The sequence below is a fragment of the Entelurus aequoreus genome, linkage group LG05 (genome assembly GCF_033978785.1).
Source record: "Entelurus aequoreus isolate RoL-2023_Sb linkage group LG05, RoL_Eaeq_v1.1, whole genome shotgun sequence".
NCBI classification, from domain to species: Eukaryota; Metazoa; Chordata; class Actinopteri; order Syngnathiformes; family Syngnathidae; genus Entelurus; species Entelurus aequoreus.
The window spans coordinates 6,484,853-6,509,620 of NC_084735.1; the positions used below are offsets into that span (position 1 = coordinate 6,484,853).

At 43.0% G+C, this 24,768-nt stretch overlaps 3 protein-coding genes across 4 annotated transcripts in view; 2 read left to right on the forward strand and 1 right to left on the reverse strand.

Annotated features, from left to right (window-relative positions):
- The window catches only part of LOC133650079 (transmembrane protein 64-like), a 33,294-nt gene extending 24,639 nt beyond the window's left edge, over nt 1-8,655 (forward strand). For both annotated transcript variants that reach the window (XM_062046892.1, XM_062046893.1), the window contains exons 3-4: nt 4,028-4,183; nt 7,508-8,655. In XM_062046892.1, coding sequence (XP_061902876.1) covers nt 4,028-4,183; nt 7,508-7,681 — 330 coding nt within the window. In that variant the 3' untranslated portion in view covers nt 7,682-8,655. The remainder of the gene's footprint in view (nt 1-4,027; nt 4,184-7,507) is intronic.
- Nucleotides 7,764-12,102, forward strand: LOC133650073 (mucin-2-like). The gene is made up of 2 exons (XM_062046883.1): nt 7,764-11,816; nt 11,884-12,102. Exon 1 carries the CDS (start codon nt 7,764-7,766, stop codon nt 9,216-9,218), a length of 1,455 nt encoding a protein of 484 aa, XP_061902867.1. The 3' UTR covers nt 9,219-11,816; nt 11,884-12,102.
- A 1,816-nt stretch (nt 12,103-13,918) lies between these two features.
- On the reverse strand, nt 13,919-22,851 carry LOC133650087 (uncharacterized). The gene is made up of 6 exons (XM_062046905.1): nt 22,710-22,851; nt 21,478-21,623; nt 19,128-19,192; nt 18,887-19,054; nt 14,059-14,163; nt 13,919-13,988 (listed from the first exon to the last, which is right to left on the reverse strand). The coding sequence occupies exons 1-6, from the start codon at nt 22,818-22,820 to the stop codon at nt 13,951-13,953; spliced, it is 633 nt and encodes a 210-aa protein (XP_061902889.1). The 5' UTR covers nt 22,821-22,851; the 3' UTR covers nt 13,919-13,950.
- Nucleotides 22,852-24,768: the final 1,917 nt, after the last annotated feature.

Sequence of the window (24,768 nt, forward strand, 5' to 3'; positions counted from 1 at the left end):
CACAAAATGAGCAGCGTCGTCTTGCCAAGATGGAGCGGATATTTCACCGTGCGAGAGTATTTGTGTGCAAGCGAGCGTGAAAGGCGTTCAGAGCTGCCAGCGTGAAGAAGGATGTGATGGCTTCCACACGCCAACCACAGACTTGCTTGGCAACCACACGCTCTCTCCCATCCCGCTCCAAACATGTCTTCATATTTCATCATGGACTATTTGTCTTGCGTAGACCTTTGTCCTGGTGATCAAGTACCAACATGATAGTAGATAGTACTCGATAGTACTCAATAACTAAACAAACCTAAACGTCAATTCTTGGCTACAGGTATTTAAGCCACACCCGTTAAATACAGTTGTTTACATATATTGGCCGCACCGGACTGTAGGCCGCAGTTACATACCAGAATATTCTGTAAATGTTTATTTACATACCTTAATTGTTTCCAATGTAACAGGGCAGTAAAACGGTTGATCAAACAAAACAGAAGTCATGGTCATGGACGTTTTGGTGAATTATGAAACAATACAACAAGAATGCCATCGTAAGTTAATAATACTAACACACACACTTGTAAACGTGTTAGCATATTAGCTAATACTAGCAACGCTAGCTTGATTACAATAACAATAGCACTTTTTTTTTATTTTAATTTTATTTAGCCTTTATTTAACCAGTTAAAATCCCAATGGTATGTACAAATATGCATGAAAACACTCCTACAGACACCACACATGGGACACTTTAGTAAGTAAGAATAGTTTTAGTTATATTGTAAAACTTACAAACGTTGCTCGGAGTGATGAATGAAGAGTAGAAACGCTATGGACGGTTTTACGTCCGGTTTAAGACATTAAAACAAAGTACAAAAATAACAGTAACTTAACAAAATGATTAAAAAATAACAGGGCAGTAAAACGGCTGCTCAAACAAAACAGAAGTCATGGTCATGGATGTTTTGGTGAATTTACGAAACAATACAACAAGAATGCCATTGTAAGTTAATAATACTAACACACACACTTGTAAACGTGTTAGCATATTAGCTAATACTAGCAACGCTAGCTTGATTACATGACAATAGCACTTTTTAAAAAACATTTTTTATTTCGCCTTTGTTTAACCAGTTAAAATCCCAATGGTATGTACAAATATGCATGAAAACACTCCTACAGACACCACACATGGGACACTTTAGTAAGTAAGAATAGTTTTAGTTATATTGTAAAACTTACAAACGTTGCTCGGAGTGATGAATGAAGAGTAGAAACGCTATGGACGGTTTTACGTCCGGTTTAAGACATTAAAACAAAGTACAAAAATAACAGTAACTAAACAAAATGATAAAAAATACCGTATTAGCCGCACCACATATATACATATATATATATATATATATATATATATATATATATATATATATATATATATATATATATATATATATATATATATACCGGTACCAAATATTTTCTAAATGTTTATTTACATACCTTAATTGTTACCAAACGGTGTCTGTAACAGGGCAGTAAAACGGCTGATCAAACAAAACAGAAGTCATGGTCATGGACGTTTTGGTGAATTTACGAAACAATACAACAAGAATGCCGTCGTAAGTTAATAATACTAACACACACACTTGTAAACGTGTTAGCATATTAGCTAATACTAGCAACGCTAGCTTGATTACATGACAATAGCACTTTTTTTTCATTTTTATTTTATTTCGCCTTTATTTAACCAGTTAAAATCCCAATGGTATGTACAAATATGCATGAAAACACTCCTACAGACACCACACATGGGACACTTTAGTAAGTAAGAATAGTTTTAGTTATATTGTAAAACTTACAAACGTTGCTCGGAGTGATGAATGAAGAGTAGAAACGCTACGGACGGTTTTACGTCCGGTTTAAGACATAAAAACAAAGTACAAAAATAACAGTAAGTAAACAAAATGATTAAAAAATAACAGGGCAGTAAAACGGCTGATCAAACAAAACAGAAGTCATGGTCATGGACGTTTTGGTGAATTTACGAAACAATACAACAAGAATGCCATCGTAAGTTAACAATACTAACACACACACTTGTAAACGTGTTAGCATATTAGCTAATACTAGCAACGCTAGCTTGATTACATGACAATAGCACTTTTTTTTCATTTTTATTTTATTTAGCCTTTATTTAACCAGTTAAAATCCCAATGGTATGTACAAATATGCATGAAAACACTCCTACAGACACCACACATGGGACACTTTAGTAAGTAAGAATAGTTTTAGTTATATTGTAAAACTTACAAACGTTGCTCGGAGTGATGAATGAAGAGTAGAAACGCTATGGACGGTTTTACGTCCGGTTTAAGACATTAAAACAAAGTACAAAAATAACAGTAACTAAACAAAATCATAAAAAATACCGTACATTCCGGGCAATAGAGCGCACCGGTATTTAAGACTCACCCATTTCATGTGAGAAGATATAAATATGCTATATGTATTAGCCGCACCGCATATATATATATATATATATATATATATATATATATATATATATATATATATATATATATATATATATATATATATATATACCGGTACCAAATATTTTCTAAATGTTTATTTACATACCTTAATTGTTACCAAACGGCGTCTATAACAGGGCAGTAAAACGGCTGCTCAAACAAAACAGAAGTCATGGTCATGGACGTTTTGGTGAATTTACGAAACAATTCAAAAAGAATGCCATCGTAAGTTAATAATACTAACACACACACTTGTAAACGTGTTAGCATATTAACTAATACTAGCAACGCTAGCTTGATTACATGACAATAGCACTTTTTAATTTTTTTTAATTTTTATTTAGCCTTTATTTAACCAGTTAAAACCCCAATGGTATGTACAAATATGCATGAAAACACTCCTACAGACACCACACATGTGACACTTTAGTAGGTAAGAATAGTTTTAGTTATATTGTAAAACTGACAAACGTCGCTGGGAGTGATAAAGGAAGAATCCATACGAGTAGAAACGCTATGGACGGCTAAAAGACGGAACGGCACTTCTACCTCCGGTCGAAAGCTCGAAACAGAAGGGGCTATGCGGCACCTGCAGAGAGCGACTTCGTCCAACAGATGGCGCCGTAGCACTAATACACCTTTTCAATGTCTTTGCTTGTTTTTTTTTTGTTTTTTTTGTAACTATTTGCATTATGGATGTCAGCAAACGAAAATGCATAAATGAGCCACACCGCTTTGTAAACCGCAGGGTTCAATGCGTAGGTAAAAAAGTAGCGCCTTGTAGTCCGGAATTGACAGTAAGCTATGCAAGATTTTGCAATTAGCAAATCAGCTAATGCTAACGTTACGATAGCATGTAGAAATGTGCATGAAAACACTCCTACAGACGTCACACATGGGACACTTTGGTAAGTAAGAATAGTTTTAGTTATATTGTAGAACTGACAAACGTTGCTCGGAGTGATGAATGAAGTAGAAACGCTATGGACGGTTATACTTTTCAGTTGAAGGCATTAAAACAGGAAGTGCATGGGACACTTTGGTAAGTAAGAATAGTTTTAGTTATATTGAAAAACTTCCAAAAGTTGCTTGGAGCGATGAAGGAAGAATCCTTTCGAACAAAACCGCTATGGAAGGTTTTGCTTCCGGTTGAAAGCAGAAACAGGAAGTACGAGTACGAGTACAAACTCGTCCAAAAGATGGCGCCATTGCACAAACGGCGACACACCTTTTCAGCGTCTCTGCCGGCATGTGTGAATTATTATGACATTTTGGCACATAATTAAATGGCATATAAATGAGCCGCGCCGCTTTTTAAGCCGCAGTAGGCCAAGCGTGGGAAAAAAATATGGGAAAATACTTTGGTTTGTGTCCTGACTACTCCTGGTCCCACCCTCCCTTTTAAAAACACCCAACTTTTCTGACAAGTAGTACTGGATGACTACTACTAGTTAGCTGGGACTGATGACTAGTTAGGAGGACTAAGCGGAAGTGGTTTGTGTTTGTAGATCCCAGACGTGTCCTTGGCCAACTACCTGGTGGCGTCCTCAGTGGGTCTGCTGCCCACCCAGCTGCTCAACTCCTACCTGGGCACCACCCTGCGCACCATGGAGGACGTCATCGCCCAGCAGAGTGTCAGTGGTTATGTCCTCTTCTCTCTGCAGGTCAGCTACACTACACACTACACTACACACTACACACTACACTACACTACACACTACACTACACACTACACTACACACTACACTACACACTACACACTACACTACACACTACACTACACACTACACACTACACTACACTACACACTACACTACACTACACCAGTGACGTGCGGTGAGGTTCATGGCAGGTGAGGCACTGACTTCATCACAGTCAGATTTACAAACATATGAACCCTAAAGAGTATCTTACTCACCATTTGATTGGCAGCAGTTAACGGGTTATGTTTAAAAGCTCATACCAGCATTCTTCCCTGCTTGGCATCAAGGGTTGGAATTGGGGGTTAAATCACCAAAAATTATTACCCGGGCGCGGCGCCGCTGCTGCCCACTGCTCCCCTCACCTCCCAGGGGGTGAACAAGGGGATGGGTGCAAAATGCAGAGGACACATTTCACCCCACCTAGTGTGTGTGTTAGGCAGTCATTGGTACTTTAACTTAACTTTAACTTTACACATACAAACTGTAGCACACAAAAAAGCACATTTAATTAAAAAAACGTTATTATGGTCTTACCTTTACTTATAAATAGGGATGTCCGATAATGGCTTTTTGCCGATATCCGATATTGTCCAACTCTTTAATTACCGATACCGATATCAACATCAACCGATATATGCAGTCGTGGAATTAACACATTATTATAAGGGATGTCCGATAATGGCTTTTTGCCGATATCCGATATTCCGATATTGTCCAACTCTTTAATTACCGATACCGATATCAACCGATACCGATATCAACCGATATATGCAGTCGTGGAATTAACACATTATTATTAGGGATGTCCGATAATGGCTTTTTGCCGATATCCGATATTCCGATATTGTCCAACTCTTTAATTACCGATACCGATATCAACCGATACCGATATCAACCGATATATGCAGTCGTGGAATTAACACATTATTATTAGGGATGTCCGATAATGGCTTTTTGCCGATATTCCGATATTGTCCAACTCTTTAATTACCGATACCGATATCAACCGATACCGATATCAACCGATATATGCAGTCGTGGAATTAACACATTATTATTAGGGATGTCCGATATTCCGATATTGTCCAACTCTTTAATTACCGATACCGATATCAACCGATACCGATATCAACCGATATATGCAGTCGTGGAATTAACACATTATTATTAGGGATGTCCGATAATGGCTTTTTGCCGATATCCGATATTCCGATATTGTCCAACTCTTTAATTACAGATACCGATATCAACCGATACCGATATCAACCGATACCGATATCAACCGATATATGCAGTCGTGGAATTAACACATTATTATTAGGGATGTCCGATAATGGCTTTTTGCCGATATCCGATATTCCGATATTGTCCAACTCTTTAATTACCGATACCGATATCAACCGATATATGCAGTTGTGGAATTAACACATTATTATTAGGGATGTCCGATAATGGCTTTTTGCCGATATCCGATATTCCGATATTGTCCAACTCTTTAATTACCGATACTGATATCAACCGATACCGATATCAACCGATATATGCAGTCGTGGAATTAACACATTATTATTAGGGATGTCCGATAATGGCTTTTTGCCGATATCCGATATTGTCCAACTCTTTAATTACCAATACCGATATCAACCGATATATGCAGTCGTGGAATTATTAACACATTATTAGGGATGTCCGATAATGGCTTTTTGCCGATATCCGATATTCCGATATTGTCCAACTCTTTAATTACATATACCGATATCAACCGATACCGATATCAACCGATACCGATATCAACCGATATATGCAGTCGTGGAATTAACACATTATTATTAGGGATGTCCGATAGCATGTGATACAACAACACAAGTGTGTATGTTGTGTTAGCATGTTGTGTTTGCATGTGATACAACAACACAAGCGTGTATGTTGTGTTAGCATGTTAGCATGTGATACAACAACACAAACGTGTATGTTGTGTTAGCATGTTAGCATGTGATACAACAACACAAGCGTGTATGTTGTGATAGGACAATACAAGCGTGTACATTGTGGTAGGACAATACAAGCGTGTATGTTGTGATAGGACAACACAAGTGTGTATGTTGTGATACAACAACACAAGCATGTATGTTGTGATAGGACAACACAAGCGTGTACATTGTGGTAGGACAATACAAGCGTGTATGTTGTGATAGGACAACACAAGCGGGTACGTTGTGATAGGACAACACAAGCGTGTGCATTGTGATAGGACAACACAAGCGTGTGCGTTGTGATAGGACAACACAAGCGTGTGCGTTGTGATAGGACAACACAAGCGTGTGCGTTGTGATAGGACAACACAAGCGTGTGCGTTGTGATAGGACAAAACAAGCGTGTACGTTGTGATAGGACAACACAAGCGTGTGTGTTGTGATAGGACAACACAAGCGTGTGTGTTATGATAGGACAACACAAGCGTGTACAGTATGTTGTGATAGGACAACACAAGTGTGTATGTTGTGATAGGACAGGACAAGCGTGTACGTTGTGATAGGACAACACAAGCGTGTACGTTGTGATAGGACAACACAAGCGTGTACGTTGTGATAGGACAACACAAGCGTGTACGTTGTGATAGGACAACACAAGCGTGTATGTTGTGTTTGCATGTGATACAACACAAGCGTGTATGTTGTGATAGGACAATACAAGTGTGTATGTTGTGATACAACAACACAAGCGTGTATGTTGTGATAGGACAACACAAGCGTGTACGTTGTGGTAGGACAACACAAGCGTGTATGTTGTGATAGGACAACACAAGCGTGTATGTTGTGATAGGACAACACAAGCGTGTATGTTGTGATAGGACAACACAAGCGTGTACAGTATGTTGTGAAAGGACAACACAAGCGTGTATGTTGTGATAGGACAACACAAGCGTGTATGTTGTGATAGGACAACACAAGCGTGTACGTTGTGATAGGACAACACAAGCGTGTACGTTGTGATAGGACAACACAAGCGTGTACGTTGTGATAGGACAACACAAGCGTGTGCGTTGTGATAGGACAACACAAGCGTGTGCGTTGTGATAGGACAACACAGCGTGTACGTTGTGATAGGACAACACAAGCGTGTACGTTGTGATAGGACAACACAAGCGTGTACGTTGTGATAGGACAACACAAGCGTGTGCGTTGTGATAGGACAACACAAGCGTGTATGTTGTGATAGGACAACACAAGCGTGTATGAATGGCAAAGGTTTAGCATGTTGCTTGAATTATCACTGGTCCCACAGATCGTCATCAGTATCGGCCTGATGTTCTACGTGGTGCACCGTGCTCAGGTGGAGCTCAACGCCGCCATCGCCGCCTGCCAGATGGAACTGCACACGTCACACATGAACACCAACCACGCCAGCTTCACCTACTGCAGCAAGAGGGCGGCGGCCGGCTGCGTCAACGTGGTGTAAAGACACCTTACCTGCCGTCTACTGGCCACACCCCCTCAGTTGTGGTGACGCCCATTAGCGCACCTGTTGACTCTTCCACAAGATGTCAATCAAGACTTTGAATGTGAGGAACTTCTTGTTGCTCAAACCCTGCAAGCTATGCACCTTCTGTCGTTCCACCCGTCACACCACCTGTCACACCAACAGTCACGTCACCTGTCGTACCAACAGTCACATCACCTGTCGTACCAACAGTCACACCACCCAACGCGCCACCCGTGGCACCCTCTTTCGTACCACCCGTCTCACCCTCAGTCGTACCACCAGTCACACCACCTGTCACATCACCCATCTCACCCTCTGTAGTACCACCCGTCACACCACCACCACCTGTCGCACCCTGTGTCGTACCACCCATTGCGCCACCCGTCACACCACCCATGGCACCCTCCGTCGTACCACCTGTCACACCACCCGTCTCACCCTCTGTAGTACCACCCGTCACACCACCACCACCTGTCGCACCCTGTGTCGTACCAGCCATCGTGGCACCCTCTGTCATGCCACCCGTCACACCACCTGTCGTACCACCCGTCACACCACCCGTGGCACCCTCTGTTGTACCACCTGTCACACCACCCGTCTCACCCTCTGTCGTACCACCCGTGGCACCCTTTGTCGTACCACCCGTGGCACCCACTGTCGTACCACCCATCACACCACCCATCTCACCCTCAGTCGTACCACCCGTGGCACCCTCAGTCCTACCACCCGTGGCACCCTCAGTCGTACCACCCGTGGCACCCTCAGTCGTACCACCCGTGGCACCCTCTGTCGTACCACCCGTCACACCACCCATTTCACCCTCTGTTATACCACCGGTGGCACCCTCAGTTGTACCACCTGTGGCACCCTCTGTCGTACCACCCGTCACACCACCCATTTCACCCTCTGTCGTACCACCCGTCACACCACCCATTTCACCCTCAGTCGTACCACCCGTGGCACCCTCTGTCGTACCACCCGTGGCACTCTCAGTCGTACCACCCGTGGCACCCTCTGTCGTACCACCCGTGGCACCCTCTGTCGTACCACCCGTGCCACCCTCAGTCGTACCACCCGTGGCACCCTCTGTCGTACCACCCGTGGCACCCTCTGTCGTACCACCCGTCACTCCACCCATTTCACCCTCTGTCGTACCACCCGTGGCACCCTCAGTCGTACCACTCGTGGCACCCTCTATCGTACCACACCCCTCTCACCACCTGTCGTACCACCTGTCATACCACCTGTCGTACCACCCGTGGCACCCTCTGTCGTACCACCCGTGGCACCCTCTGTCGCACCACCCGTCACACCACACATTTCACCCTCTGTCGTACCACCCGTGGCACCCTCAGTCATACCACCCGTCACACCCACCCATTTCACCCTCTGTCCTACCACCCGTGGCACCCTCTGTCGTACCACCCGTCTCACCACCTGTCGTACCACCTGCCACACCACCCGTCTCACCCTCTGTCACACCACCCGTCGTACTTCCTCCTCCTCCATTTAGTGCGAGCATCAGTCCTTTTTTGGCCTTTGATCGTCTGGTGGTGTCTTACTTGTGGGATGTTGAGCAGAAACATTGACTAGTTGTATGTGCCATAGTTAGTTAGTTAGTTAGTTAACTAGTTAGCTAGCTAGTTAGTTAGTTAGTTAGCTAGTTAGCCAGTTGGAGTTAACTAGTCATGTCTAGCCGGGTGTTGGGGACAACAATCAATACTCGGGACGATGACAAATAAATAACATTAATAGGAACAGTCTTAGTTTTGCAGAAATGCGCTAACAGTTAGCATGTAGCAAGTTATACGGTGCACGGTAAAAAAAAAAGGGCTTTAATAGTTAGCATCTACCTGTTAGCAAGTTATATGACTCTGCGGTGTGTAGGGGTAGGAATTGGTTTTAAAAAGTTAGCATGCTAACAGGTAGCATAATCTGACGTAGCAAGTTGTATGACTCTCAAGGCGTACGGCTGCAAAATTGCCTGAAAAAGTTAGCATGCTAGCTGTTAGCATGTGCCACCTACCAACTTATACGTAATGTGCACGGCTGAAAAATTGGCCGACAAATGTAGCATCCAACAGTTAGCACGTGTCACGTACCAAGTTTTGACTCTGCGGTGTATCGGGGTAAAGTTGGTTTAAAATTTTAGCATGCTAGCAGTTAGCATGTGTCACGCGCTAAGTTGTATGACTCTGAGGTGCACAGCTGCAAAATTGGCTAAAAAAAACAAAACGTAACATGCTAACTGTTAGCATGTGAGTTATACATACAGCTGAAAAATTGGCTTGAAGTTAGCATTTTACAGTTAGCATGTATCACGTACAGTCATATGACAAAATTGGTTAAAAAAAAAAGTTAGCTTGCTAAATTGAGCGTGTTAGCATTTAGCACGCTAGCTGTTAGCATGTGCTATGACTCTGAGGTGTACAACTGCAAAATCACATCACGTTCCAAGTGATAAGACTGCAATGGTTAAAAACTTTTGCATGCTAACAGTTAGCATTATGCAACGTATCACGTTATAGGACTCCGCGATGTATGGTGGTAGTGTTAGCTAATGAAAAGGTTAGCATGCTACTATTAGCTCGTCAGCATTTAGCGTGCTAGCAGATAGCATTTGTTACGTACCAAGTTCAATGACTCTAAAGTGTTTGTCTGTAAAATTTGTTTTTTTGAAAAGTTTGCATGCAAACTGTTAGCATGTGTCACATACCAAGGTATACGTAAGGTGTATGGCTGAAAAATTGGCTTGAAGGGTTAGCATCGGACAGTTAGCATGCGTCACGTACCAAGTTATGTTACTCTGCGGTGTGTGGCGGCAAAATTGGTTAAAAATGTTAGCATGCTAACCTTTAGCGTTATGTAAGTACCAAGTTATACGACTCTTCAGTTTATAGGGGTGAAATTGGCTATAAAAGTTAGCATGCTAACATTAGCATGCGTCATGGACCAAGTTCTTTGACTCTAAGGCAGCTACAGCTGCAAAATTGGCTGGAAAACTTAGCATGCTAACTGTTAGCGTGTGTCACGTACCGAGTTATACGTAAGCTGTTGGCTGAAAAATTGGCTTGAAAAGTTACCTAGCGGTTAGCATGTGTCACGTACCAAGTCACATGACTCTTCGGTGTATAAAACATTTTTTAGCATGCTAACAGTTAGCAATATGTCACATACCAAGTTATATGACCCTGCAGTGTATAGGGGCAAAATTGGTCAAAAACGTTAGCATGCTAATTGTTAGCATTATATGGTAAAATGGGTTAAAAAAGTTTGCAAGTTAACGTTAGCGTTTAGCATGCTAGCAGTTAGCATGCGTCACGCACCAAGTTATATGATTGAAGTGTATGGCTGAAAAATTGGGCCTACAAAGTTAGCATGCTAACTGTAACGGTTACCATGTGTCAGGTACCAAATGATATGACTTTAAAGGTGTACGGCTGAAAAATTGGTTAAAAAAATTGGGTGTAGGGCTAAAAAGTTGCTTTGAAAAGTTAGCATGTGTCACGTACTGCGGTGTTTGGTGTCAAAATTGGTTAAAAACCTTAACATGCTAAATGTTACCATTGTGTAACGTACTAAATTATATGACTAGGGGGTAAAATTGGCTAAAAAAGTTAGCATAGTAATCTTAGCGTGTTCGCATGTAACAGTTAGCATGTGTCACTTACCAAGTCATATGACTCTGCGGTGTATGGCGGCAAAATTGGTTAAATACGTTAGCATGTTTACTGTTAGCATTATGTAATGAACCAAGTTTGACTCTGCGGTGTATGGCGGTGAAAATGGTTCAAAATCTTAGCGTGCTAATTGGTAGCATTATGTAATGTTCCAAGTCATACGACTCTGCGGTGTACGGCTGCAAAATTGGCTAAAAACGTTAGCATGCTTATTGTTAGCATTATGCCATGAACCAAGGCATATGACTCTGCGATGTATGGCGGTAAAAATGTTAGCATCTAACAGTTAGCATGTGTCATGTACCAAGGCATACCACTCTGCGTCGTATGGTGGCAACATTTGTTCAAAAACGTTAGCATGCTAACTATTAGCGTTATGTAACGTACCAGGTTGAATGGCTGCTATGTATGGCGGTTAAATTGGCTAAAAAGTTAGCATGCTAACCGTTAGCGTTATATAACATACCAAGTTGTATGGTGGTAATATTTGCTAAAAAGGTTAGCATGGTAACGTTAGCATGTGTTACGTATTATGCTGGTATTTGCTAGTATTATGGTGGTATTTGCTAGTATTACGGTGGTATTTGCTAGTATTATGGGGGTATTTGCTAGTATTATGGGGGTATTTGCTAGTATAATGGTGGTATTTGCTAGTATAACGGTGGTATTTGCTAGTTTTATGGGGGTATTTGCTAGTATTATGGGGGTATTTGCTAGTATTATGGGGGTATTTGCTAGTATCATGGGTGTATTTGCTAGTATAATGGGTGTATTTGCTAGTATAATGGTGGTATTTGCTAGTATAATGGTGGTATTTGCTAGTATAATGGTGGTATTTGCTAGTATAATGGGGGTATTTGCTAGTATTATGGTGGTATTTGCTAGTATTATGGTGGTATTTGCTAGTATAATGGTGGTATTTGCTAGTATAATGGGGGTATTTGCTAGTATTATGGGGGTATTTGCTAGTATAATGGGGGTATTTGCTAGTATAATGGGGGTATTTGCTAGTATTATGGGGGTATTTGCTAGTATAATGGGGGTATTTGCTAGTATTATGGGGGTATTTGCTAGTATTATGGGGGTATTTGCTAGTATAATGGTGGTATTTGCTAGTATTATGGGGCTATTTGCTAGTATTATGGGGGTATTTGCTAGTATAATGGTGGTATTTGCTAGTATAATAGTGGTATTTGCTAGTATTATGGTGGTATTTGCTAGTATTATAGGGGTATTTGCTAGTATAATAGTGGTATTTGCTAGTATTATGGGGGTATTTGCTAATATAATGGTGGTATTTGCTAGTATTATGGGGGTATTTGCTAGTATAATGGTGGTATTTGCTAGTATTATGGGGCTATTTGCTAGTATAATGGTGGTATTTGCTAGTATTATGGGGCTATTTGCTAGTATATGGGGGTATTTGCTAGTATTATGGGGGTATTTGCTAGTATTATGGTGGTATTTGCTAGTATAATGGGGGTATTTGCTAGTATAATGGTGGTATTTGCTAGTATTATGGGGCTATTTGCTAGTATATGGGGGTATTTGCTAGTATTATGGGGGTATTTGCTAGTATTATGGTGGTATTTGCTAGTATATGGGGGTATTTGCTAGTATTATGGGGGTATTTGCTAGTATTATGGTGGTATTTGCTAGTATTATGGTGGTATTTGCTAGTATAATGGTGGTATTTGCTAGTATTATGGTGGTATTTGCTAGTATTATGGTGGTATTTGCTAGTATTATGGGGGTATTTGCTAGTATTATGGGGGTATTTGCTAGTATTATGGGGGTATTTGCTAGTATAATGGTGGTATTTGCTAGTATAATGGTGGTATTTGCTAGTATTATGGGGGTATTTGCTAGTATTATGGTGGTATTTGCTAGTATAATGGTGGTATTTGCTAGTATAATGGTGGTATTTGCTAGTATTATGGTGGTATTTGCTAGTATTATGGTGGTATTTGCTATTATAATGGTGGTATTTGCTAGTATAATGGTGGTATTTGCTAGTATTATGGGGGTATTTGCTAGCATGATTGTTGTCCCCAATACTCTTATGTGAAGCAGACCGTGCAGGCAGGACTTTGCTAATCACGTCATAAGTTGACAATCAGACATTGTGATGATTAGTTTGTGTCACCAATAAGGGCTTCTTTTTTTTTTACTGTAATATCTTCTCATTTTAATTTGAAGGGACACTTCCTGTCTGACTTTGGCAATAAAGTTTGATGAAATGGCCTGAAGCAAAAAAACAAGAAGGAAGGATGAAGTTTATTCCTTTTATGGACTTCCTGATGAATATTAATGACATTCTGATCATATTCATTGAATAGTCACGAGTGAAGTGCATTACACACATGCTGTATTTGATTATGTTCACTCTAATTTATCACCCAGGAAATAAAACATGTTTTTATTACATCTTGCTACTTTTTTTATATATATATATTTATATGTATATATTAGTTGTGTTCTATGTTATTCATGTGACATCATCAGTGAGATTGTGACCAAGGAGCAAAGACAAGAAAGGTGGATGTTATTTTATTATTGCTTGCTTCAGTTCAACATGATGACCTTGCTGCCCGCACAGGAACCTGCACACAGGAAGAACACACGTGAAGGTGCGGCACACCTGAGTCATGTGACCTGTGGGCGGGGCATAACCTTCTTTGGGGTCAGACACGAAGTTGACTTCTCCAGAAAAGCCCAAGCAATGAGCTTGTTTGTTGAAGTAATCCAAGTCTGAGTCCTTCACGCCGTCCCCACTCGCTGGTGGTCAGGAAGACATAGATGGTGGTCAGGAAGACATAGATGGTGGTCAGGAAGACAAAGATGGTGGTCAGGGAGACAAAGATGGTGGTCAGGAAGACAAAGATGGTGGTCAGTAAGACAAAGATGGTGGTCAGGAAGACATAGATGGTGGTCAGGAAGACATAGATGGTGGTCAGGAAGACATAAATGGTGGTCAGGGAGACAAAGATGGTGGTCAGGAAGACATAGATGGTGGTCAGGAAGACATAGATGGTGGTCAGGAAGACAAAGATGGTGGTCAGGGAGACAAAGATGGTGGTCAGGAAGACATAGATGGTGGTCAGGAAGACAAAGATGGTGGTCAGGAAGACAAAGATGGTGGTCAGGGAGACAAAGATGGTGGTCAGGAAGACAAAGATGGTGGTCAGGAAGACATAGATGGTGGTCAGGAAGACAAAGATGGTGGTCAGTAAGACAAAGATGGTGGTCAGTAAGACAAAGATGGTGGTCAGGAAGACATAGATGGTGGTCAGGGAGACAAAGATGGTGGTCAGGGAGACAAAGATGGTGGTCAGGAAGACAAAGATGGTGGTCAGGAAGACAAAGATGGTGGTCAGGAAGACAAAGATGGTGGTCAGGAAGACATAGATGGTGGTCAGGAAGACATAGATGGTGGTCAGGAAGACAAAGATGGTGGTCAGGGAGACAAAGATGGTGGTCAGGGAGACAAAGATGGTGGTCAGGAAGACAAAGATGGTGGTCAGTAAGACATAGATGGTGGTCAGGAAGACAAAGATGGTGGTCAGGGAGACATAGATGGTGGTCAGGAAGACAAAGATGGTGGTCAGGAAGACAAAGATGGTGGTCAGGAAGACAAAGATGGTGGTCAGTAAGACATAGATGGTGGTCAGGAAGACATAGATGGTGGTCAGGAAGACATAAATGGTGGTCAGGGAGACAAAGATGGTGGTCAGGAAGACATAGATGGTGGTCAGGGAGACATAGATGGTGGTCAGGGAGACAAAGATGGTGGTCAGGAAGACAAAGATGGTGGTCAGGAAGACATAGATGGTGGTCAGGAAGACAAAGATGGTGGTCAGGGAGACATAGATGGTGGTCAGGGAGACAAAGATGGTGGTCAGGGAGACAAAGATGGTGGTCAGGAAGACAAAGATGGTGGTCAGGAAGACAAAGATGGTGGTCAGGGAGACAAAGATGGTGGTCAGGGAGACAAAGATGGTGGTCAGGGTGACAAAGATGGTGATCAGGGAGACATAGATGGTGGTCAGGAAGACAAAGATGGTGGTCAGGAAGACAAAGATGGTGGTCAGGAAGACATAGATGGTGGTCAGGAAGACAAAGATGGTGGTCAGGGAGACAAAGATGGTGGTCAGGAAGACAAAGATGGTGGTCAGGGAGACATAGATGGTGGTCAGGGAGACAAAGATGGTGGTCAGGTCGACATAGATGGTGGTCAGGGAGACAAAGATGGTGGTCAGGAAGACAAAGATGGTGGTCAGGTAGACAAAGATGGTGGTCAGGGAGACATAGATGGTGGTCAGGGAGACAAAGATGGTGGTCAGGAAGACAAAGATGGTGGTCAGGGAGACAAAGATGGTGGTCAGGTCGACATAGATGGTGGTCAGGGAGACAAAGATGGTGGTCAGGAAGACAAAGATGGTGGTCAGGTAGACAAAGATGGTGGTCAGGGAGACAAAGATGGTGGTCAGGAAGACATAGATGGTGGTCAGGAAGACATAGATGGTGGTCAGGAAGACAAAGATGGTGGTCAGGTAGACAAAGATGGTGGTCAGGGAGACAAAGATGGTGGTCAGGGAGACATAGATGGTGGTCAGGAAGACAAAGATGGTGGTCAGGGAGACAAAGATGGTGGTCAGGGAGACAAAGATGGTGGTCAGGAAGACAAAGATGGTGGTCAGGGAGACAAAGATGGTGGTCAGGAAGACATATATGGTGGTCAGGAAGTCATAGATGGTGGTCAGGAAGACATAGATGGTGGTCAGGGAGACAAAGATGGTGGTCAGGAAGACAAAGATGGTGGTCAGGGAGACAAAGATGGTGGTCAGGAAGACAAAGATGGCGGTCAGGGAGACAAAGATGGTGGTCAGGAAGACATAGATGGTGGTCAGGAAGACATAGATGGTGGTCAGGAAGACAAAGATGGTGGTCAGGTAGACAAAGATGGTGGTCAGGGAGACAAAGATGGTGGTCAGGGAGACAAAGATGGTGGTCAGGGAGACATAGATGGTGGTCAGGGAGACATAGATGGTGGTCAGGGAGACAAAGATGGTGGTCAGGAAGACATAGATGGTGGTCAGGTAGACAAAGATGGTGGTCAGGGAGACAAAGATGGTGGTCAGGAAGACAAAGATGGCGGTCAGGGAGACAAAGATGGTGGTCAGGAAGACAAAGATGGCGGTCAGGGAGACAAAGATGGTGGTCAGGGAGACAAAGATGGCGGTCAGGGAGACAAAGATGGTGGTCAGGAAGACATAGATGGTGGTCAGGAAGACATAGATGGTGGTCAGGTAGACAAAGATGGTGGTCAGGGAGACAAAGATGGTGGTCAGGGAGACATAGATGGTGGTCAGGGAGACAAAGATGGTGGTCAGGGAGACATAGATGGTGGTCAGGGAGACAAAGATGGTGGTCAGGGAGACATAGATGGTGGTCAGGGAGACAAAGATGGTGGTCAGGAAGACATAGATGGTGGTCAGGGAGACAAAGATGGTGGTCAGGGAGACAAAGATGGTGGTCAGGGAGACAAAGATGGTGGTCAGGGAGACAAAGATGGTGGTCAGGAAGACAAAGATGGTGGTCAGGAAGACAAAGATGGTGGTCAGGGAGACATAGATGGTGGTCAGGAAGACAAAGATGGTGGTCAGGGAGACATAGATGGTGGTCAGGAAGACAAAGATGGTGGTCAGGGAGACAAAGATGGTGGTCAGGGAGACAAAGATGGTGGTAGGAAGACAAAGATGGTGGTCAGGGAGACATAGATGGTGGTCAGGGAGACAAAGATGGTGGTCAGGGAGACATAGATGGTGGTAGGAAGACAAAGATGGTGGTCAGGAAGACAAAGATGGTGGTCAGGGAGACAAAGATGGTGGTCAGGGAGACAAAGATGGTGGTAGGAAGACAAAGATGGTGGTCAGGAAGACAAAGATGGTGGTCAGGGAGACAAAGATGGTGGTCAGGAAGACAAAGATGGTGGTCAGGAAGACATAGATGGTGGTCAGGGAGACAAAGATGGTGGTCAGGTAGACATAGATGGTGGTCAGGGAGACAAAGATGGTGGTCAGGAAGACATAGATGGTGGTCAGGAAGACATAGATGGTGGTCAGGGAGACAAAGATGGTGGTCAGGAAGACAAAGATGGTGGTCAGGGAGACAAAGATGGTGGTCAGGAAGACAAAGATGGTGGTCAGGAATACATAGATGGTGGTCAGGGAGACAAAGATGGTGGTCAGGTAGACATAGATGGTGGTCAGGGAGACAAAGATGGTGGTCAGGAAGACATAGATGGTGGTCAGGGAGACAAAGATGGTGGTCAGGGAGACAAAGATGGTGGTCAGGGAGACAAAGATGGTGGTCAGGGAGACAAAGATGGTGGTCAGGAAGACAAAGATGGTGGTCAGGGAGACATAGATGGTGGTCAGGAAGACAAAGATGGTGGTCAGGGAGACATAGATGGTGGTCAGGAAGACAAAGATGGTGGTCAGGGAGACAAAGATGGTGGTCAGGGAGACAAAGATGGTGGTAGGAAGACAAAGATGGTGGTCAGGGAGACATAGATGGTGGTCAGGGAGACAAAGATGGTGGTCAGGGAGACATAGATGGTGGTAGGAAGACAAAGATGGTGGTCAGGAAGACAAAGATGGTGGTCAGGGAGACAAAGATGGTGGTCAGGGAGACAAAGATGGTGGTAGGAAGACAAAGATGGTGGTCAGGAAGACAAAGATGGTGGTCAGGGAGACATAGATGGTGGTCAGGGAGACAAAGATGGTGGTAGGAAGACAAAGATGGTGGTCAGGAAGACAAAGATGGTGGTCAGGGAGACAAAGATGGTGGTCAGGGAGACAAAGATGGTGGTAGGAAGACAAAGATGGTGGTCAGGGAGACAAAGATGGTGGTAGGAAGACAAAGATGGTGGTCAGGAAGACAAAGATGGTGGTCAGGGAGACAAAGATGGTGGTCAGGAAGACAAAGATGGTGGTCAGGGAGACAAAGATGGTGGTAGGAAGACAAAGATGGTGGTCAGGAAGACAAAGATGGTGGTCAGGGAGACAAAGATGGTGGTCAGGGAGACAAAGATGGTGGTAGGAAGACAAAGATGGTGGTCAGGGAGACATAGATGGTGGTCAGGAAGACAAAGATGGTGGTCAGGGAGACATAGATGGTGGTCAGGAAGACAAAGATGGTGGTCAGGGAGACAAAGATGGTGGTCAGGGAGACAAAGATGGTGGTAGGAAGACAAAGATGGTCACCAAAGAGTTAGACAACAAAAAAGACTAGATGGGTGTTCTCACCAAAGAGGAAGACAACAAAAAAAGACTAGATGGGTGTTCTCACCATAGAGGTAGACAACAAAAAAGATGGGTGTTCTCACCAAAGAGGTAGACAACAAAAAAGATGGGTGTTCTCACCAAAGAGGTAGACAACAAAAAAGATGGGTGTTCTCACCAAAGAGGTAGACAACAAAAAAGATGGGTGTTCTCACCAAAGAGGTAGAGGGCGTGTACTTTCATCTCGTCATCGGTGTTGTTAGGAACGTAGATGTGGAAAGACTCCAAGAAGGTCTTCATGTCTCGGGCGGTGCTGTTGATGCTTAACACCTGGCAACCTTCACAGGTGGGCAGGAAGTGCATGGTAGACGAGATGCTACCCACTGACAGGAAGAAACACAAGCGTCAACAGGAAGTCAAGGGGCGGGGCTTGGAAGAAGAAGAAAGATGTCTGACTTGTTGCTGAGGCCAAGTTATGATCGATGCTGATGTTCAGTTTGGTTCCGTAACAAGTTCCGTTCCTGCGGGACAACACTTAGATATTTAGTCATATTAAACATATTTGACTTTATATATTTGTTTTTATTTTAGTATACATTAAACATAGAACAGAACCGGTGACAAAGTGCAGCCCTGGCGGAGTCCAACCCTCACTGGAAACGGGTCCGACTTACAATGCGGACCAAGCTCTGGCACTGATCATACAGGGAGCGGACCACCACAATCAGGCGGTCCGATACTCCATACTCTCTGAGCACTCCCCACAGGACTTCCTGAGGGTCGAATGCCTTCTCCAAGTCCACAAAACCCATATAGACTGGTTGGGCAAACTCCCATGCACCCTCAAGGACCCTGCCAAGAGTATAAAGCTGGTCCACAGTTCCACGACCAGGACAAAAACCACACGGCTCCTCCTGAATTCGAGGTTCGACTATCTGGCGTAGCCTCCTCTCTAGTACACCTGAATAGACCTTACCCGGAAGGCTGAGGAGTGTGATCCCACGATAGTTGTAACACACACCCCTTTCTTCCCGGTCTGCCAATCCAGAAGCACCGCCCCTGATTTCCACGCAATGCTGCAGAGTCTTGTGAAACCAAGACAGCGCCACAGCATCCAGAGCCTTTAGGAACTCTGGGCAGATCTCATCCACCCCCTTAGCCCTGCCGCCAAGGAGCTTTTTAACCACCTAATTCCCAGAAATAGGAAAGTCCACACCCCAGAGTCCCCAGGCACTACTTCCTCATAGGAAGACGTGTAGGTGGGATTGAGGAGGTCTTCCAAGTATTCCCTCCACCAATCCACTACATTCTAAATCAAGGTCAGCAGCACACCATCCTCACCATACACAATGCACTGTGCATTGCTTCACACTCCTGATGTGGTTCAGAATCACTTTTAAGATGTCCAGAAGTCGTTTTCAATGGCTTCCCCGGACTCCTACCATGTTTGATTTTTTGCCTCCACGACCGCTGAAGCCGCACACCGCTTAGCCTGTTGGTAACTGCCCGCTGCCTCCGGAGTCCCACAAGCCAAAAGGACACGATAGGACTCCTTCTTCAGCTTGACGGCATCCCTTATCACTGGTGTCCGCCAGTGGGTTCTGGGATTACCGCCACGACAGGCACCAACCACTTTACAACCACAGCTCTGATTGGCTGCTTCGACAATGGAGGCACGAAACATGGTCCAGTCGGACTCAATCTCCAGTGCCTCCATCGTGACATGGTCAGAGTCCTTCTGGAGGTGGTAACTGAAACTCTCTCTGACGGGAGACTTTGCCAGACGTTCCCAGCAGACACTCCCAATGCGTTTGGGACTGCCAGGTCTGACCGGCATCTCCCCCCCACCATCAGAGCCAACTCACCACCAGGTGGTGCTCGATAGAAAGCTCTCCCCCTCTCTCCAAACACAGTCAATCGTTGAAGGGACTGCCAGGTCTGACCGGCATCTCCCCCCCCACCATCAGAGCCAACTCACCACCAGGTGGTGCTCGATAGAAAGCTCTCCCCCTCTCTCCAAACACAGTCAATCGTTGAACCGCAGCCCAGGGTGTCCTTGTTCCAAGGGATACCCTTATGTTTGGTGTTTGTTATGGTCAATCAAAAGTCAAATTACAAAACACCTTTTGGGTTGAAATCCAGGCGACCGTTTCTCCCAATCACGTTAGCGTTAAAGTCCCACAGCAGAACAAGGGAATCACCTGGGGTAGCACTCTCAAGTACTCCCTCTAGTTAATCCAAAAAGGGCGGGTACTCTGAACTGCTGTTTGGTACATTTGCCCAAACAGCAGTCAGGACTTGGCCACCCGCCCCATCACAGCTACTGAGGCGAACTCCATGTACAGGCTCCGAGGCGCGGGGCAACAAGTATTGCCACCCCCGCCTGTCGCCTCTCACTGCTTGCAACACCAGAGTGGAAGAACCAGTCCTCTCAAGGGGACGAGTTCCAGAGCCCTTACTGTGCGTTGAAATGAGTCCTGACTAGATCCAGCGGGGACTTCTCCACCTCGTGCACCAGCCCGGGTTTTGTCTCCACCAGCGAGGTAACGTTCCAAGTCACAAGAGCTGGCTTCTGCAGCCGAGGATCGGACCGCCAAGGGCCCTGCCGCCTAGCCCCCATTGATCCGACCTCTATGCTTCCTCCCATGAGTGGTGACCTTGTTGGAGGGGGCACCCACCTTGCCCCTTTAGGTAAGATTATATTACATCTTTTAGAGTATACATTGGTTTTTGTGCGTGAAGAAGACAAGAATCTTCATCTGGTACCAAAGTCACTAACCATGACTAAAGATTTTGTATGACTCACATCTTCATCTCCTCGTACAGAAACATGTCCTTGTCATTGAGGGTAGACTCGTTGAAGGTCATCAGACTGCCCTGGGTGATGTTGAGGATGGCGTTGTACACGTCATGGTCCGTGTAGCCCGAGATGAACGTCCTGGTGCCCACCAGCTGAGGGCAGTGCAGAGCGGTCTGAGTGCTAAAGATGCTCAACTCACATGACGGTTACCTGGTGTGCTAAAGATGCTAAGCTAACATGACGGTTACCTGGTGTGCTAAAGATGCTGAGCTAATGTGAGGGTTACCATGGGTGTTGAAGATGTTAAGCTAACGGGACATTTACCTCAAGCGCTAAAGATGCAAAGCTAACATGACGGTTACCTGGTGTGCTAATGATGCTAAGCTAACGAGAGGGTTACAATGTGTGTTGAAGATGTTAAGCTAACGGGACATTTACCTCAAGCGCTAAAGATGGCAAAGCTAACATGAAGGTTACCTGGTGCGCTAAAGATGCTAAGCTAACGTGAGGGTTACCATGTGTGTTAAAGATGTTAAGCTAACGGGTCATTTACCTCAAGCGCTAAAGATGCTAAGCTAACATGAAGGTTACCTGGTGTGCTAAAGATGCTAAGCTAATGTGAGGATTAGCATGTGTGTTAAAGATGTTAAGCTAAAGGGACATTTACTTCAAGCGCTAAAGATGCTAAGCTAATGTGAGGGTTACCATGTGTGTTGAAGATGTTAAGCTAACGGGACATTTCCCTCAAGCGCTAAAGATGGCAAAGCTAACATGAAGGTTACCGGGTGTGTTAAAGATGCTGAGCTAACGTGAGGGTTACAATGTGTGTTAAAGATGTTAAGCTAACGGGACATTTACCTCAAGCGCTAAAGATGCTAAGCTAACATGAAGGTTACCTGGTGTGCTAAAGATGCTAAGCTAACGTGAGGGTTACCATGTGTGTTAAAGATGTTAAGCTAACGGGCATTTACTTCAAGCGCTAAAGATGCAAAGCTAACATGACGGTTACCTGGTGTGCTAAAGATGCTAAGCTAACGTGAGGGTTACCATGTGTGTTAAAGATGTTAAGCTAACGGGACATTTACTTCAAGCGCTAAAGATGGCAAAGCTAACATGAAGGTTACCTGGTGTGCTAAAGATGCTAAGCTAACGTGAGGGTTACAATGTGTGTTAAAGATGTTAAGCTAACGGGACATTTACCTCAAGCGCTAAAGATGCTAAGCTAACATGAGGGTTACCTTGTGGCGGTCGTCCAGAGACAGCGGCGTGGTCAACGGCGAACATTCATCGTCTGTGGCGGCGCTGCTAAAGCTAGCAAACAGGAAGACGAGACAAGTTAGCATCTTCATGGCGACAACTGGAGCTAGCAACTCTACCTCACTCGCCTTTTAAAGCCTCGTGGAACCTTGTGGAACCTTCTGTGCGTGCCAAAGTCTTTGTTTGCGCCTCACTCAATCATTCACACACTCATCGATTCACAGCACACACACACACACACACACACACACACACACACACACACACACACACACACACACACACACACACACACACACACACACACACACACACACACACACACACACACACACACACACACACACACACACTTTATTGGGGTACATGAGGCCTCTTTGGTCTTTGCCCTGGAACTTCCAGAACAACAGTGTGTGTGTGTGTGTGTGTGTGTGTGTGTGTGTGTGTGTGTGTGTGTGTGTGTGTGTGTGTGTGTGTGTGTGTGTGTGCACTTGTCTCCCCCTCCTTGTGTGGACATACACTTGATAAATCACCTTTCTGTGAGGATCTTTTGACTTGTGAGGACATTTTCCTGGTCCTCACAACTACAGAAGTCAAATATTTTTTTTAATTTGTGTGTTTTGCATTCTGAAGTGAGGTTGCAACTAGGGATGTCCGATAAATGTTTTAAAATTTAATTATTGGTATCGTTTTTTTTTTATTATCGGTATCGTTTATTTTTTTATTTTTTATTTTTTTAAATTAAATCAACATAAAAAACACAAGATACACTTACGATTAGTGCACCAACCCAAAAAAAATATTATCGGTATCATTTTTTTTTATTATTATTATTTTTTTAAATTAAATCAACATAAAAAAACACAAGATACACTTACGATTAGTGCACCAACCCAAAACAAATATTATCAGTATCATTTTTTTGTATTATTTTTTTTTATTTTAATTAAATCAACATAAAAAACACAAGATACACTTACGATTAGTGCACCAACCCAAAAAAAATATTATCGGTATCGGTTTTTTTTTATTATTATTTTTTTTAAATATTAAATCAACATAAAAAACACAAGATACACTTACGATTAGTGCACCAACCCAAAAAAAATATTATCGGTATCGGTTTTTTTAAATTATTTTTTAAATTTTTTTTATTAAATCAACATAAAAAACACAAGATACACTTACGATTAGTGCACCAACCCAAAACAAATATTATCGGTATCGTTTTTTTTTAATTTATTTTATTTTTTTTTAAATTTTTAAATAAACATAAAAAACACAAGATACACTTACGATTAGTGCACCAACCCAAAAAAAATAGTATCGGTATCGTTTTTTTTTATTATTTATTTTTTTTAAAATTAAATCAACATAAAAAACACAAGATACACTTACGATTAGTGCACCAACCCAAAAAAAATATTATCGGTATCGGTTTTTTTTTATTATTATTTTTTTAAAATATTAAATCAACATAAAAAACACAAGATACACTTACGATTAGTGCACCAACCCAAAAAAAATATTATCGGTATCGTTTTTTTAAATTTATTTTTAATTTTTTAATTAAATCAACATAAAAAACACAAGATACACTTACGATTAGTGCACCAACCCAAAAAAAATATTATCGGTATCGGTTTTTTTTTATTATTATTTTTTTAAAATATTAAATCAACATAAAAAACACAAGATACACTTACGATTAGTGCACCAACCCAAAAAAAATATTATCGGTATCGTTTTTTTTAATTTATTTTTAATTTTTTAATTAAATCAACATAAAAAACACAAGATACACTTACGGTTAGTGCACCAACCCAAAAAAAATATTATCGGTATCATTTTTATTTATTTATTTATTTTTTTTAAATTAAATCAACATAAAAAACACAAGATACACTTACGATTAGTGCACCAACCCAAAAAAAATATTATCGGTATCGGTTTTTTTTATTATTATTTTTTTTAAATATTAAATCAACATAAAAAACACAAGATACACTTACGGTTAGTGCACCAACCCAAAAAAAATAT

Excerpts from the sequence above, each read along its gene's own strand:
- LOC133650073 (XM_062046883.1), top strand. The coding sequence starts at position 7,764 with ATGTCAATCAAGACTTTGAATGTGAGGAACTTCTTGTTGCTCAAACCC.
- LOC133650087 (XM_062046905.1), bottom strand. The coding sequence starts at position 22,820 with ATGAAGATGCTAACTTGTCTCGTCTTCCTGTTTGCTAGCTTTAGCAGC. Across the intron at positions 19,193-21,477 it reads CTGTACGAGGAGATGAAGAT|GAACGGAACTTGTTACGGAA; the intron begins GTGAGTCATACA and ends GTTGTCCCGCAG. Across the intron at positions 19,055-19,127 it reads TAACTTGGCCTCAGCAACAA|TGGGTAGCATCTCGTCTACC; the intron begins GTCAGACATCTT and ends TCTTCCTGTCAG.